The 15,590-nt window shown below is 42.4% G+C and overlaps 1 protein-coding gene across 3 annotated transcripts; it reads left to right on the top strand.

Annotated features, from left to right (window-relative positions):
• Positions 1-2,249: 2,249 nt before the first annotated feature.
• Positions 2,250-13,216, top strand: PCARE (photoreceptor cilium actin regulator). 3 transcript variants are annotated; one of them, XR_008238054.1, is made up of 3 exons: positions 2,250-6,316; positions 10,438-10,833; positions 13,016-13,216. XR_008238054.1 is itself a non-coding variant. In XM_052806591.1 (2 exons), the coding sequence occupies exons 1-2, from the start codon at positions 2,553-2,555 to the stop codon at positions 10,565-10,567; spliced, it is 3,894 nt and encodes a 1,297-aa protein (XP_052662551.1). In that variant the 5' UTR covers positions 2,250-2,552; the 3' UTR covers positions 10,568-11,355. The 3 variants fall into 3 exon arrangements, 1 of the variants encoding a protein (XP_052662551.1); XR_008238055.1 differs by lacking the exon at positions 13,016-13,216 and adding an exon at positions 11,742-12,714; XM_052806591.1 differs by lacking the exon at positions 13,016-13,216 and having other exon boundaries at positions 10,438-11,355.
• Positions 13,217-15,590: the final 2,374 nt, after the last annotated feature.

Genomic DNA, 15,590 nt, shown 5'->3' with positions numbered 1-15,590 from the left:
TAAAACAGGATTTTGCTTTTCTTTAACCATCCATGTATTTCCTGTAAGATGTTAATGCACGGCCTGAAAATAATTAGAAAAAAAAAAAGTGACGTGACTATAAAATCAAAGGAAAAACTGAAGAAAAAGAACTTCCCAAATACAACAAACAACTCGCATGGAGTTAATTGTCAAAATTCCCAGTGTGAACAATGGAACTGTTGGAGCTGCTTTTTGAAGTAAAGTCACAAGACATTTTATAGCACAAATATTAAACAGCTACATAAAGACGTCCCTCAACTCCCACTGTAAACAGAAGAGGTGCACCAAGGCTAGTTGCTTGATACACTGCGTTTTTCTTGACTTACTGTGGAGGGCTATAGCATCCTGCCCATTAGGATCACTAGGATGAAGCAGCTGCCTAAATCTGCTCCATTTCTCCACTTTGAACACATTAGATATGTGCCTAAAAGGGAATGCAAAAAGAGCTGGGACAGTTGTGTAGAAACCACATCGTGGTGAGACACAGAAGCCGCCAGAGCGTGAACTACGGTACTTGCAAGAAGTAGAACCAAGAAGTAGTTACCTGACATCTTCCAGAAAAGCATTGAGGGAAATGACTCTGCCATCATGTATGTTAAGTACAATTTATGTGTTCCAGAAAAATTACTTTAGAGAAAGCATATAAAGTTGTAAAAATTTTCCTGGGAATCACTGTCATGCCTTGTCCCCTGTAAAACAAGGTAATTTTTTCTGCCCCTGTTGAACAGAAAAAGAGATTTGAACAATAAGGCTACAGAGAATAATGACTTTCCACGCAGATATTCAGCTATTGCAGTCCAGCAAGGAATGAATCATGTAAGCAGTTCTTTAAAGTCTGAGAATGTTTTATAGGCTTGGCAGCATGCAAAGATTTTTGGGAATCGGATGATATACCCATGACCATGCAGTTAGAAATCACATTGCTAAAGAGAACCCATAAGCTTCTAGCCAGCGTTAGAGTTGGCCGCTGTTGTCTGTAACTTTTGCGACACTGAGAAATGGCCACCTTCAGTAGAAAAGCTGCATCTGGAAATTAGAAGACGAATCCATTTAGGCCAGTCTGAGTAATGAAGAGGGAAATTGGGGGTGATTGCTATTATCACCCTCATCCACATACCGCCTTTTGTAAATAAATACTTGGAAAAGATAAGTATAGAATTGTTTAGGGGGGAAATGTTTCTTATTTTCCTCATTTACTCCATTTTCCTGAATTTCCAGTTTTAATGGAAATGCTTATTTTTTTCTTCCATTCTTCTGTTATCTTCTGCTTCACCCAATTCCTACTTTGGCTCTTCTAATTTCTCTTTCAGAGTGGTATTATTCTGTTCTGACCTCAGAAGTGATTCAAACAACAGGTTGTTTTGGTTTTTTTTTTCTTTCAGAAATGGTCTATATTTTTAATTTGTTAAGTTTTTTCCTTAGAGTTTTAACCCATAAAGTCTTGCAGTTAAGAGAACTAAGCCTTGGCCAATGAAAAAGAAATAAAGGGAAGCAAGTCACTTTTGTGACTTCAAATTTTATCCCAAGACACTCAGAGGAAGGAAAAGATGAATTTTCATTTAATTTTTTTTTTAATCTGAAATTCTACAATTTAGATCCACTAGATGCAGACACAATGTTAACAACACATGCAAAACTTGTTCTACAAATACTCTTATTGTGCAGTTTGGGTTTTCAGGTTGGGAAGCTATCTAGAACAGAAAGAAATACTTTCCAAGAATGATCACCTGAGGGCAAGAAAAAAAAAAATCAAAATCTTGTTCGGAAGTCTTAGAAGGAAAAAGTAAACAGCTTGTCACTTGCAAGTAGGGGAAAATTTTGAAGACCCTCCAGGCTGAAGTCTAACAGGCATCTCTAACCCATTTGATTTCATGTCTTGTACTCTCCAGTGGGTACGTACTCGGTCAAGGTCACCTTTCTCTTGGTTAAGGAGTATCTAGTGGCATTTATGCACCTGTTCAAATAGTTTCCCTTCAAAAAGGTTTCAAAATACAGTCTCTTCCTTTGGATCTCTGAATTCAATTGTATGTTACGTTTTTGCAACAAGGGAAAAAGGAGGAACAGGTACGAAGTCCTTTTGCCTCCCAATATAGTGCAGAAAAAAAAATCTGCCTTTATAAATACAACACGGGTGCTGACTGGCTGGTGCCTGCTTACCCTAATGAGCTTAAAATCTTATTTGTAGCGGACATCTGTCAAGACAGAAGTGAGGCACACAAGTCCTCTTAATCCATTAGCTCTAAATCCAGCAGAGCTTTCACACTCCCTTTTTGAATCAAGGAAGAAAACCTGAGTTTGAACATGCAATGGAACAGTGCACAACTTCAAGAGCAGATCCTAGGCAGTAAGCACGTGAGATTTCAAGGCAAACAACAATGAAAACCGACAACAAAACTGGGATCGTGATGGAAAGCTTATGAGAAAAAGGCCAGTCTGCAGTTCGGGACAAAACAGTGAGTTTAATTCTTTGTTGTGCTTTCCCTAGTTCATTTGGATTTTTAATCAAAAATAAAGCCAAAGACGGAGGAAAGATGGGCTGCACACCTTCTCACAGTGAGATTGCTAATACTATTGCAAGAAGTGGTCTTAAGGCTTTGAATAAACCCAAAAGTATTTTGCGTATTGATCCAGGAGAGAAAGGAATCCCTCTGCTGGTTAGAGGTTCATCTTGCTACTATATTGATGAATTCCACCAATATGAGATCCAGAGGAAAGAAAAGGAAGATAAACTATCAGAGGAGGACAAAAATGATCATTTGCAGTTATATTCCAAGGCTCATTCAGGTCCCCTGATTTCCAGGGAAGACAAAAAAATTGAGAGGACAGCCACAGGTGCTGAAGTTGTTATGTCCGAACTGATTGAGTCTCAAAAACACATCACTGAGGCCATACAGATCAGAAAGCAAAGCTCCTGTGAATCAGAAGCATCAGCTTTCATTTGGGATGACAAGAATGAAAGCAATGCAAAGCAAATCCCAAAGAAAGGAAAGAAGCAAAAAAATCATAAGCTGGCAAAGCAAGGTCGACCTAGCAAAAGTAAAGAAAAGTCTGTTTTGGCCCCGTGTGAGACAGAGAAAAAGGTAGATTTCCCAGAACTGCTTGTTAAGGCTCATCAGAGTGCATACGCCTACTTAAATCCCAACCTCTCCAAGTATGAATCTATACTTCACATGGCCAACCAGGCTACCCAAACTCAGCTCTTCCTACAGCAGATGGTAACCTTTTTGGTACTTCGCTTTGATGAAATCAACCAGCTCTTGGAAGAAATTGCCAATGATGGGGAAAATCTTCTCAAAGATGTAGGTGGGAATCTGGCATGGCCAGCAGAAAAAGGTGATTTGAAGGAGCACCCTGATCTCCTGCAACAACTACTGCAGTACACAGTCAATAAAATGCAGTTACTGAGTGGGACACTGGCCTCCCTCACCTCCGACGCCCTGCAGGAGACATGCAGCTACCTGCAGTCTGCTGCAAGCACCTTGGAAGGAAAACTGAAAGCAAAGCAAAGCTTTGATGAGCGCCTGCTACAGACGGTAAGGCTGCTTGAAGCCTCAACAGTGGGATCCTCCCCGTCCCAAGGTGATGACAGGACTTTGTATTCTGAGGACAGTGGCATTGGCGTGGACAATGAATCCCTCAAAGAGTTCAGTGCTCTCAGCCAGCATGGAGGACAAGCAAGCTGTGATTCCTGTGCACATGGACATCTGTCTCAAAAGCATGCCAGAACAGTGGAGCACGTGCCTGATGGGACAGTGTCACCGGGCACAGCCGCATCCCATGACTGTGCCCTTGAAAGGCATTTTAAAGATATATTTTATTCATCTGTGCAGAGCAGGGAAGCGACTTCTTGTCAGGGTAGAGTACCAGGAGGCATTTCTACCATGCCCCAATATGCAAGCTTGAGCAAAAGCCGTTCCTATAACTCCTTCCAGTCTAACTCTACTCAGGAAGGTGAACATTTCAAAATCTGTGAATCAATAGATTTTCCTTCTGATGATGATGATGATGACGATGAAGGGAGCACCCTGGGGGAGGATGACGACAACACAAGTTTATCAGAAATGGGGAAGGATGTTCTGCCAAGGAGGTCCCTATCTTCGCCTGCACTTGCTGATAACACACAAAGGCAGTCCACCAAGAGGACAGAGAACGCAGAGACAGAGGAGATTATTCTGAAGATGAAAGATGCCATCAGTGAAAAAATTAAGTTTGTCCCAGCTAAATCCAGGCGTAAAGAATGGATAGAGGATGAGAGTGGAAGAACAGTCCTAACAACAAGGCCCAGTACAGCAACGGGCAGCCAGAAAACCTTCAGGAAACAGCAACGGTCCAGGTCAGAGGAGTCCCTCAGGAGCCAGGCAGAGGACCCGACCCTCCTAGAGCTTCAGAGAACTCAAAAAGAGCTCAGCAAAAGGCTGGAAATGTTTTATGGAAAGAAGGATACAGATGACAACCCAGAGCCTTGGAAGTCAAGAACAGCACCTTATCTGCAGGATGAGCAACTTATGTCTAGGTCCTCCAGCAAACTGAAGGCGTGCCTCTCAAAAAATTTCAGCATCCTGCCTAACCAGGATAAAGTCCCTTTGTTCACGGTTGATCAAAATCCTGCCCATCAGCTGGATGAAAAAAGAGGCAGGAAGCCTTTAAGAGCTACTGTGCCCACCCAGGAGACATCAGGAGGCAAAGAAAAGGAGCCTCCTGGAGCCCAAACGCTCAGTGGCAGCAGCTGTGCCCCCCGGCAGACTGTCAAAAAGCTTATCGAAACGTTCAGTCCTACTGACAACCTTGTAAAAGATGCACCTTTAAGATCTTTAGGACCAATAAAGTGCATCAGAAAATTTGGACTTCCAGTCATCCCACCCACCATTCCCTTTCAGAGAGGCCTGGCACCTTTAAATCTTAAGCATCGTATTTCCCCAGTAGAAGACACAAACCCTTTGAACACCAATGGAGTTTCTTCTGGCTTCCCAAATGCCTTTCCTCCTGCACCAGCTACAGAATTAAGCAAGAAGGACACAAAGGAAGAGACTGGCGAAGACATTGAGAGCCTGCCACCACCACCACCTGAAATGTTAACGGACACTTCTTTTGACTTATCTGAGCCTGAAGAAACTGCAAGAATAGAACAAAACTCTTCAGAAGACGCCAAAAAGCCCACCAAAACAGAACTTCATGCTACTAAGAGATCACAAGTTTCCCCAAAAATGAAAGCCTCCCTTCAGTCCATTGACTTATTGCCAAGTAAAAATATCAGCGGCCCCAGTGCAATTGCTAATAAAGGTCTAAGGAATACTGGAGCAGGGGATGAGAAACTGCAGAGGTACTCTCTGGAGCTGAACCCTACCAACGTGCACATCCCTAGCCAGGAGGAGATATTGGCAACCCAAAGAAAAGAGGCTGCAGATTTGTACAAGCAAACCCATAAAATTATTCCTCTTCAAAATCCCAGTGGGGTTTCAAAACCACACAGCAACAGCTCAGAGAGCAAAGAGCCCAATTCACCTGCGTCTTCAGTGCAATACCAGAAGCATGGTTCTCCCGATTCGCTCAGGAGAAACGAAAAAGGCTCAGCATTTGCCAGGAGGGTCTCCCCAACGAGAACTCCTCCTTCTTCTCCACCAACTGAGAAACGGCTTTTCAGCCCCCCAACACACCACAGACACTCTCTGCAGGCTTTTAGCAACCCGCAACAGAGCTCACCCACCACGCAGAGGAAACCCAGTCCCCCCTCTAGCCCCAGGGTGCCCAGCCCACCCTTGCAGAAGAAGCTGCCCTCTCCACCACCCCAGCGAAAACCACTCAGCCCTCCCGCGGGACACAGGCAAAGCTCGCCGACGCCGCACCGGCTCCTGGGCTCCCCAGCCTACCGCCAAGATGCAAGCCCCCCTCCATTCCCCACTGCCCCCTCCCCACCAACCTCCCCATCCCGCTCCTACAAGGGGCCAAGAGCTGGGCTGGATGCTGGGGACGAGCACCAGCTCTCCTCCTCCAAAAGGGGCAGCAATGTCCGTTCGATATTTTGCCCGGCCACCTCTTCCTTATTCGAAGCCAGACCTCCACTGGTACCCACCAAAGCCGCTGTGGAGGTGACCAGCCAGCCTGAAGCTTCACAGATTTCCCAAAAGAGCAGTCTGCTTTTCCGGCAGCCTGGAGACCGGACTAGAAAGCTGTCCCTGAGTGCTGCCAGTCCTCAGCCTTTCGTGAGGAGAAGTTTCTCTGACCGCCGACCAGGGGTCCAGTTTCGTCTTCCAGCTCCCCTAACAGCTGGCAGCGAACCTGCGCTTAACCAAGCAAGGTAAGAAACCTTCCACTTTAGGCTGAGAAAGCAGAAGTATAACACTGCATTGGCTTTCTAAACTCCTGATGGGAATTTAATGTCGTTAGAGATTTCCCAGAAAAGTGGCCTGCTCATGTACAGAACAGGTGGCTGGGCAAAGTTAACACTGTAGTGGAACTAGATGATTCTTCCAACTGAAATTATTCTCTTCTCTTCTATTATATTGCCCCAGATTTCAGTAGACTACCAGTTTGAGTGAAGGGAAGAGTTAATTTTCCATGGCTTGCTCAAGCCTTAGACTTACACATCTGCTGTGACAGGCACCCCAGGGAAAATTCAGTGTTGGTTTCATGGCACAGAACTCCCCTTATTTGCATGGGGGCTAAAGACATCCGCATTCAATTCCTAAAAGATCTGAAGTAACCCTCCGGTTATAAATATCTTTAAATAACCATGAGAAGGTAGGCTTGGACTGAGAGGAAGGGTGTCGTTCCTAACATCAGCCTTTAAGCCAGTAAACTGTTCAGCTGAAATCTGTATTAGAATGTTTCAAATATCAGCTGGCAAGAATGACAGACAGATAATGTGTAGGCAAAGATCTGTATGGACGGAATTATAGCTTGAAATTTTGAGCTTCTTGTGTAGGCTTTCACGTCTGGATGCTGATTTCAAGTCTGATGGGTCCCAGTTTTCAAAGTGGAAAAACCTCCCATGGCTACTAGAGATTCATTGCTCTGAAAAAGTCAGTTTAAATAAATTGAAGCATCAACATACACCAATTCCAAGTTTGCAAAAGCATTGATTGCCATTGTTAAAAACATCTGGGCTTAGCTTTAAATTTTCTCTACCATTTAAAAAAAAAAAAAGAAATCACAAAACCAGCCAGAAAACAGGAATGGGTATTTAGGAATACACAAAGATCAGTGTAACAGCCTAGAATTACAAAGTGGTGTTATTCTAGTTTCTTAGCATCTTAGGATGTTTAAGTCCATTAAGCTCTACGCTACGCAAGAGGATTAAGACCCTTCTCAGGTAACCTTTCCTCATGTGAGGAGTACTTTTACTCTTGCCACAGAACAGCTGAAATCACATGAATCGTCCCCATGAGTAGGGATTGCAAGACCAACCCTAGCAGGAGTTAAAAATCACACAAGCACTCAATGCGCTGCGAGTACAGGGACAGTCGTGGATACTGAAGTCCCCAAATACAGAATAAGGACCAAGTTTCTCACGCTGACAGTAGAGGAATGTGCTGAACAAAACATGCAAAAAACAGTGGGAAATGCAAACCGTTTTGCATTCCCAGTTCTAATATTGCATTATATTCTGACATTTGAAGATTTCCTAAAAGTCCTGTACATTGTTGCTGGGTTTTCTGTTGTTGTTATGTACTGTGTGAAGTCAGCGTTGTCTACTCCAGTGCCTGCTAGCAGAAATAAACGTTTTCAAAAGAGGCTTTATGTCAAACCTTGCAAGACAAAAGCCCTTGGCAGCTTTATGGATCGATTTTAAAAACAGTCTATTATAAATAGTTAGCTAATTTATGCTTCAATGGGGTGTATTATCTTTCTATTGTAGTCTGTCAGAACATAGAGAGTAATATAAAAAAAACCTGTAAATAAAATCTTCCCCTTCCTGAAAAAAATTATATATCCTAATGTTATGATATACAGCATTTTGGAAGAACTATATGTATCCTGAGCCAAATTCAGCTTACCATTTATACAAATGGACATCAAAAGTAGTCCTACTCAGTTAGTCCAAATTTACATCAATATAAGCAAAAGGGAAATCTAGCCCATTAATTACCACACGCACTGATTTAAGATGCAATATGCTACTGTGTGTTTTCTTACGCTTAAAATAAGCTGCCTTCAGTAAATTTTTACAGACCTCGCATTGAATGGCCTAATACAAATACCACAGCAGATGTGCCAATGGCCAAAGGACCATTTTAGGAATCAGCATGTGGCAAAAGTTCCGAGAGCCCCTCACATCACTGCTGGTCATCTTCCACTGAGGACCGGAGCGGTTGCCACAGCTGTGAGCACCACATCCCTGTGCACAGATGCTGACCCCTGCTCTTGTAGCAGATGCCATAACAGACAAAGCACCACACTCTGATCCATCTTTCCCCTTCAAGTTCATTAAACATCCAGGGCTTCCTCTGCTTTGCAATTCATTTAGCTGACAGAGGGAAATTTCAAAATGTCTCCCTAAACCAGATGTTGTATACCTAAACCTGCCCATTCTGGCCATGTTTGCATCTGGTCTCAAATTCACAAGCTATTCCCACCCAGCTGTCAATCTTTCCTGCATTCCTTCCCTTGCTCTACCTCTCCTCTCCAAATATAACAATGCCTTTTTTTTGGCCGTGTGGGGGTTTTGTGTGTTACTAGCAGTTTCAAGCACTAGTTGCAGGAGGGAGGGGAGACAGAGTCAAACCTGCAAAAGCATCACTCTTTTATAGGTAAAACATTTTGAAAATCAGTGAGTTAGCCAGTTTCTCCCATGCTCCCAAACTCGAGGATAGATCCCTCCACTTTTTCCATGCCCAATTAAAACATCCATTTGCTGAGAAGAAGATTGCTAAAGATAATCTGGCAGGAACCTGTACAAGCAACGTGTTCCTCATCAGGCAGCTGAGTCCCCTTTCCCACCCACCCTATTTTAGCAGAAACACTGAAAAAAAAAAGCAACTTCTAACTCATTTTGCTAGCTAGCATTGCCAGGCATTAAACGTCGGTGCTGTGCGCAGATTTGCGTGTCTCCTGCACCCTCACTGCTCCCCTACAAGGCAAAAAGCGCTCCTTTCCCGAGCATGTCTTCTGCCCATCCCATGCTCTAAGAAGTACCAGGACTTAAAATATCATTACCCCTAACTAGGGCTGGAGCTAGAGCTTTTCTGTTAAGTCTTAGGGTACCTGGACAAGAGTTTCAGGCTCAGGTTTCAGTGCTCAAGTCAGTACAACCGGTTCCCATTTGGACAGCCTGTGGATGGATAGACTGGGCTAACTTTGCTGGTTTCTAAGCTTGGTCATTTGACAGCAATCAGCAGTTATTGGCATCTTATCAAGGCATAACATGTACAATTGCTCTGCTCACAGAAATCTTGTTAATCTGTAATAGGACTTCTGTGTATGCAGTTAAATGAAATAATATTTCATTGAGACTGCTAATCTCCCAAGAGGTAGAGCAGAGATAGAAGATTAAATACTATTGCCTTTAAGATACTCTTCAAGGAGGGCTCAAGAATGGATTGGGTTGACTGAATCAGGCCCAAAGCAAGTAGCCCAAGTGAGACCTTCTGCAGCTGGGGGTTATTTGAATCAGGATTAGTTTCATGGCTGGTCATGTATCACAATCCTCTTCATTCGGCAGTTCAAATCATTAAAGTCCTAGCAGTCAGAATAGGAAAGTAACAGCTTGTCTGTAGTTGAAATCTAATTCAGTTTAGCAGTTTATGTACTTAAAATACAGTAATGATTCCCAGATAACTCTGGAATATTTCCCCATATTGAGCTTAAGCCACTTTAATTAGTTACAGCAACACAGGGCACATTTCAACACGAAGGCCCATGGCGTGAGATATTGATGACTAGCTCCACTGCTATAATCAGTCTTGATTCATAAAGTCCCTGTGCCCCTAGAGATTGCCAATGCGACCTCAGGAACATCATTTATACTTTCTGTGTCTCAGTTCCCCTGTCTCCAGAGTGGCAGATTTATACCACCAGAATACCCATCCCACAGTCATGTTGGCATACTCAGAAATCACTGTAACCATGCTAAGCAGATGCATAACAGAGTTAAGACCTTTTCTCCAGGAGTCTGGAACAAGACTTTTCATTCAATTCTGTCTCTGTCTGCAAGTGAACCCAGATTCACACCGATCCCCTGCTAAACATACAAAACACTAGCTTCCCAAGAGAGTTTTGGGAGGGGACAGTGCAGTGCATTTGGCATCACAAGAATAAAATCTGGATGGTGCATATAAAGAGCATGTATACAGGAGGAGACAGGGAGTGACACAGTATTGTGCAGCATTTGTGCTTCGTGGTTTTACGTGGTCTAATCAGCGCTGTTTTTAAAAGTCATGATTCATTAGCCTCTTATCTTAAGCATCTTTCCTTCTGCAGCTTGGAGGAGAGCCCTAGAAAAGCAGGCGACTCTTGGAACAGCCCTTGCGTTCCTGAAATCAAAGAGTCCAACAGATCTGCTTCCCACCCCGAGCTCTACGTTGTGGGCCAGGGGCTGCAGAGGGACTGACAGCAGAAGCACCCACGAAGGCAGAGGCACGAGCAACACCAGAGGCCCCAGAGGAAGGAAGCAGCCTTACCCAAGCCTCCAAAAACACGGCTTCATTTTTTTCTCACAAGGAAACAATATGATGGCATTGCATCTAAAAACCCAAACTGGTCCCAACAACCTAATGAAATATCAGCAGAGTGGTAGCCACCTGCTTCTCCTTTGGATTGCATTTTATGGTTTAACTCGAAGATCTACGCTGAGCAAAAGAAACACTTTGCAGCTGGGTGAGTCTGAGGCAAATTGGTTTGATAAAGACAGGACCTGTAGCCAAGTCCTTTGTTTCACTGTTTAGCTAAAGGGGTTCAAAAACTATCAGAAATTATCATTATTTGACATGTTATTTATTCAGGAGGCATCACAGTTTCAGTTATGTAAAAAGTGGCTGTTGTGACATTTCCAGTGGAGGAGGTGAAGTCCTGGACCAATTGAGTTTTATTGCAAAAACATCAATGCCTTCAGCAAAGCCACGTATTTACACTAGGTATTTACCAACATGCAGAGAGAGAATAAGGTCAAATACAAGTTAAAGCACGATAACCCCTTTTAAAGGAATAAAATTAGGGATCTTACTCCTTCAAAAAGGCTTTGATCTTCTAAATCACCTTTGATTATCACGTAATCTCATCACCTCTAGTTTCCAGGGTACAAGGCTTAATCCTGATTAGAGTAGTTTTGTAATAGCCCAATCAAACAACATTATAAATCCTGAGGCACCTAAGGACATGTATCTTTTTCTTTTTTTTTTTTTTTTTTTCATAAAAGAAGAGAATGCTACCATTGAGAATCCTGTTCTCCCCAAAACAGGTTTATATTCTTTCTGATTTATGCAGTTTTAGGGGATTTATTGTAATTTCACTGAAGAGTCTAGACAGATTCTTGTTAATAAAAACACAAGTTATTTACAGTTGATTAATTCTAGGCTTTTACAGCATTCACTGGAATACAGTTTCAGAATTTACTGGATCTTGCTCACCTAACTAATTTATCACCACAATTAAGATGCAACTTTTAATTAATGTAACTTTAATTAATTTGATGTGTTTTCATATGCAACTTTAGTACAGAACAAGATCCAGAAAAAAAGCCATTTGCAGTCCTATTTTGATAAGAAAAGTTTTAATTTTTCCTACAGTTTTCATGGTGTTGGTATCTGGGCACTTCACTTTCACACAGGATTTTTAACCCTTCCTGCCCACCTTCATGATGGGGGAACTGAGGCTCATCTTATGCTGTACAAGGAACACCTTTGGATACTGAACTCCTGAGTTTTAGTCTAGTGCCTTAGTCACAACCATCCTTCAATAAGCTCAGTGCCATTTTACACCACAGATACAAGGAAACCTTAATTGTTATGTTTAAGGTGGGGGTTTGAATATAAAGAAGTAACTCACCGTGAATAGATGCTTTGGATTGTCAGGGGTTTGTGAGCTTGAGGTGGCAGAGCAGCCATACCCATAGTGAACAGCCAGGACATGTCAACAGGTCCACCTTGTAATCACACAGGCAGATGCACCATCCCCTATCAAGTTCAAAATCACCAGGGAGATACTGCAAAGATCATCAGCAGAGCAAACTCTGCATGCCAATCTTCTCTTTCATCAGAAGTGTAGTTCTCTCCCAACTGCATAAAAATACAAATACATTTTTGCATGGATTTGGGGGTTGTCTGTTCTGCTGGCAGTAACCACCCAGAATAGAAACAAACCAGAAACATGGCAGCAGAAAACCAGTACTTTGCACACCTAAATGTAGCTTTGAAGGTGAAAACATAACAGAGTGGGAGGACAGCTTCTGCTCAGCTACTACAGTCATTTTATCTCTTTATGGTTTTATGCTGAAATTTCCCAGCATCCATGATGGGTGATAAAAGAAAGTATTTATTCATACCCCAAGCACCAAATTCTGTGGTGCAAGAGCTACAGCAGCACATGGAACAACACTTAAGCAATCAAGCTGGAAACGTCCTCGCACGTCTGCTAGCTGGACATGGAGTCAGCCAAAGCCTCTTTCCCCAAAAACCAGGCTCCCCTGAAGATGTGGTACATGAGTTGGCATCCTACCACAGCATCTCCCCCAGCTTTGACTGAGGCCGTGGTCGTCAGGAGGCTCATCCTAAGCACTGCTGAAGGACTCTGATGCTGCCCTAAGGACGCTGCAGCAAACTGAGCGTTGTATTCAACAGAGGTTCTCCAGGAGCAAGCTATAAGTTTGTAACATGAACTCATGACTACATATAGCTAACAGATTCTCTTCAACACAGTTAATGTACAGGACTCTTGCAAATAAGGCGTTTACCCTCAATTGTATTGCAAGAATGAGATTAAGAGTAACTATAGTATGCAGGAAATGATAGTTTGGCTCACCACTTTTTAAAAAAAAAAAAAAAAATTTTTTTTTTTTTTACAGGTTTTTTGGACAACGCTTCCATTTTTCATGAATACAACATTTATGGAATACAATTGTTTTATAAGACCATACTCAACTTTAAGGTTTGTTTTTTACAGATGTAAATAAATCAGAGTTTTTATATGCAAGGTATGAGTTTGATGTCTCTTACATTCTGTATGCAACCAGCTTAAATCTTAGCCCAATGTTATACTATTCATTCCTTCCTTACTGCACAAGCTAGTGCCCTGTGCTATAAAAAGTCCATTTGCTTCCTTCTTCCCCACCCCAGCACAAGCTTGTCTAGTTTTGTGTTTTACTGGTCCATCAATTGATTTAGGTTGCATTTCCATTAAGCAAATACATCTTTTTTAGGCTACAAGATCAAGCCTGGACCCTGACCGACCAGAGCATACGTCAGCTGTGCTTCCACCCCTCCCCTGCCCTGATATAAGCTTGAGCTACCTGGCAATTTTGTACTCGGTTCAGTAGAGCTTCTATGTACAACCACAGCTAACTCAAGCACGGGGTGGTGGGTTTGTCCTAAGGGTTAAAATCAGAGCGCACCCGCTGCAGTGGAGTCTCATTGCAGAGGGGTTGAGCACAGAGTGAAGCAATATCAGTTTTCCAGCCAGGGCTTCATAGCTGCCAAAACGGCAGCTAACAGCTCCATGCTGCACTTGATCTGCAGACCTTTAACAAGCTGGCAGCTGCCCTTGCTTCCAGTGACACTGCTCAAATCTCAAACCCTTAAGGGACTTGTCATTCCATACCCTCAGCATCTGAAGATGACTAGAACACCAAAGCACTATACACACTCCAGTTGCTTTATTTAACTTCAAGAGCTACCTCAGATAGTAGCATTATGGTTGAGAATGCTATGCAGGTTATCAACAAAACCAGTGTATTACAGTGTTTGCACTGCCACACCTCTTAACAGCCAAGGTATTTCATAATCATTTATGAAATTTTATCATTAAAAGGAATATTCTGAGAAGTTATCCCCTCAGCTATAGGAAGGAAAGAAATCACAGCACAGAGATAAAGTAACCTCTTTCTTACTGTCACGTCTCATCAGTAAGGAACTGCCAACATCTCCTGAAGAGAAATCCTTCTAGATTAGCAAATCACTAATCCTTCCACATCAAATATACTCACTGCCATCATGACTACAGCATGTAGAGATGCATGTTGCAGGTATGAACTTCAAACTGAGATTTTGATCTTCCTGGGCAAGATTCTGAAGGTTTCATAATGTTTGCAGTATGGATTAGGGGCTCACTTCCATGTTGTCCTCAGGTAAATGTGAAGGTTAATACAAACTCATAACTGTATATTGGATCATCTGAAAATTGGGGGCAAAGATCCCAAGTTTGCATTTCTTGCCCACCGCCCTTTTTGGATGAATAATGAAAATATTAATGTAAAAAAAAAAACCAAACCCACAAACCAACGTGCAGATACAAACAGTAAATAGCAGGACAAGGTGATCAAGACCCAGGACCACGTTACCCCTCTGATCCTATTTCTGTTCATCTCACGTATGCCTGCCTTGCACCTGTCTCATTCCACCATCGCTAGCACAGAATTACCTACAGCGCTCCCCACCCCTAATTGCTCTCCACTTTACTGACACTCTGAATTTCAAAATCTGGCCTCTTACCTCTCTTCATCATATTCTTTTCTAATATACAACTCTGTGACTGCATTAAGTAGCCCTGCGAGGATTTCTGAAGTTAGACTGTATAGAGTACACCCTTTATCAAGGTTATTTTAAAGGAGAAAGGGGTGATAAGCCTATCTTACTTCATATGAATCCCTCCTGCTTTAATAAAGTCTTCCTTGAGGCATAGATGAGTTGATTATATAGCAATTAAAGAGAATCTGAAAGCTTTCAATGTGATAGGCTGCCCTTCATTTATTATTACTACTGCTGAACAACTGGGTCTTTAGTATACAAATGAACCAAAGCTGAAGCCTAAGGATGCTAACAAAGACCCATCTTTCCCCAGAGCAGTAACTATAACGCTGCAAACAAAACTTTCCAGGCATTCCAGCAGACACGCGAAGACACGTAGCAAGGCCAAGATGACTCTACAGGTAAAACCTAAACTAACAAATTCACTAGCTGCTTGACTTTTAAATGTGACTCTAAGAAATCAATCTAATGGGGCAATTTCTATCTTGCAGCCTTACCCCCTCTTATAAGCAATATCAGTTTAATATCTCTTACATCCAAACTGGAAATTAAACCTGCCAGTGCAATACAATGGCTTTCTTTTTTTTTATTTTTAAAATGTTTTCCTCCACTTTGAAGCTTTGTGTCTCTTTGCTTGTAAATACAGTTAACATGGACAATCAGGGCACAAGGCAATGCATCTTTCTGGCCTTTTTTGAATATTAAGGTTTTTATCAATAACCCAATATCCATGCAGATCCTTTCATCTTTATATTTCGGAGAAAACACATGCATATACATACATGCAGTAATTATCATGAGAGACCTGGCATACAAGTAGGTTTCTATAGCACAGTTTTTCATGTGGATAAGCCAGGGAACAGGGAGCATCGGGAATGCCCTGCTGTCACACAGCGC

This window comes from Harpia harpyja, chromosome 13, assembly GCF_026419915.1.
Source record: "Harpia harpyja isolate bHarHar1 chromosome 13, bHarHar1 primary haplotype, whole genome shotgun sequence".
In the NCBI taxonomy this organism is placed as follows: Eukaryota; Metazoa; Chordata; class Aves; order Accipitriformes; family Accipitridae; genus Harpia; species Harpia harpyja.
Note: the sequence above shows the minus strand (reverse complement) of the source record. Positions and strands in the feature narration are given on the sequence as shown.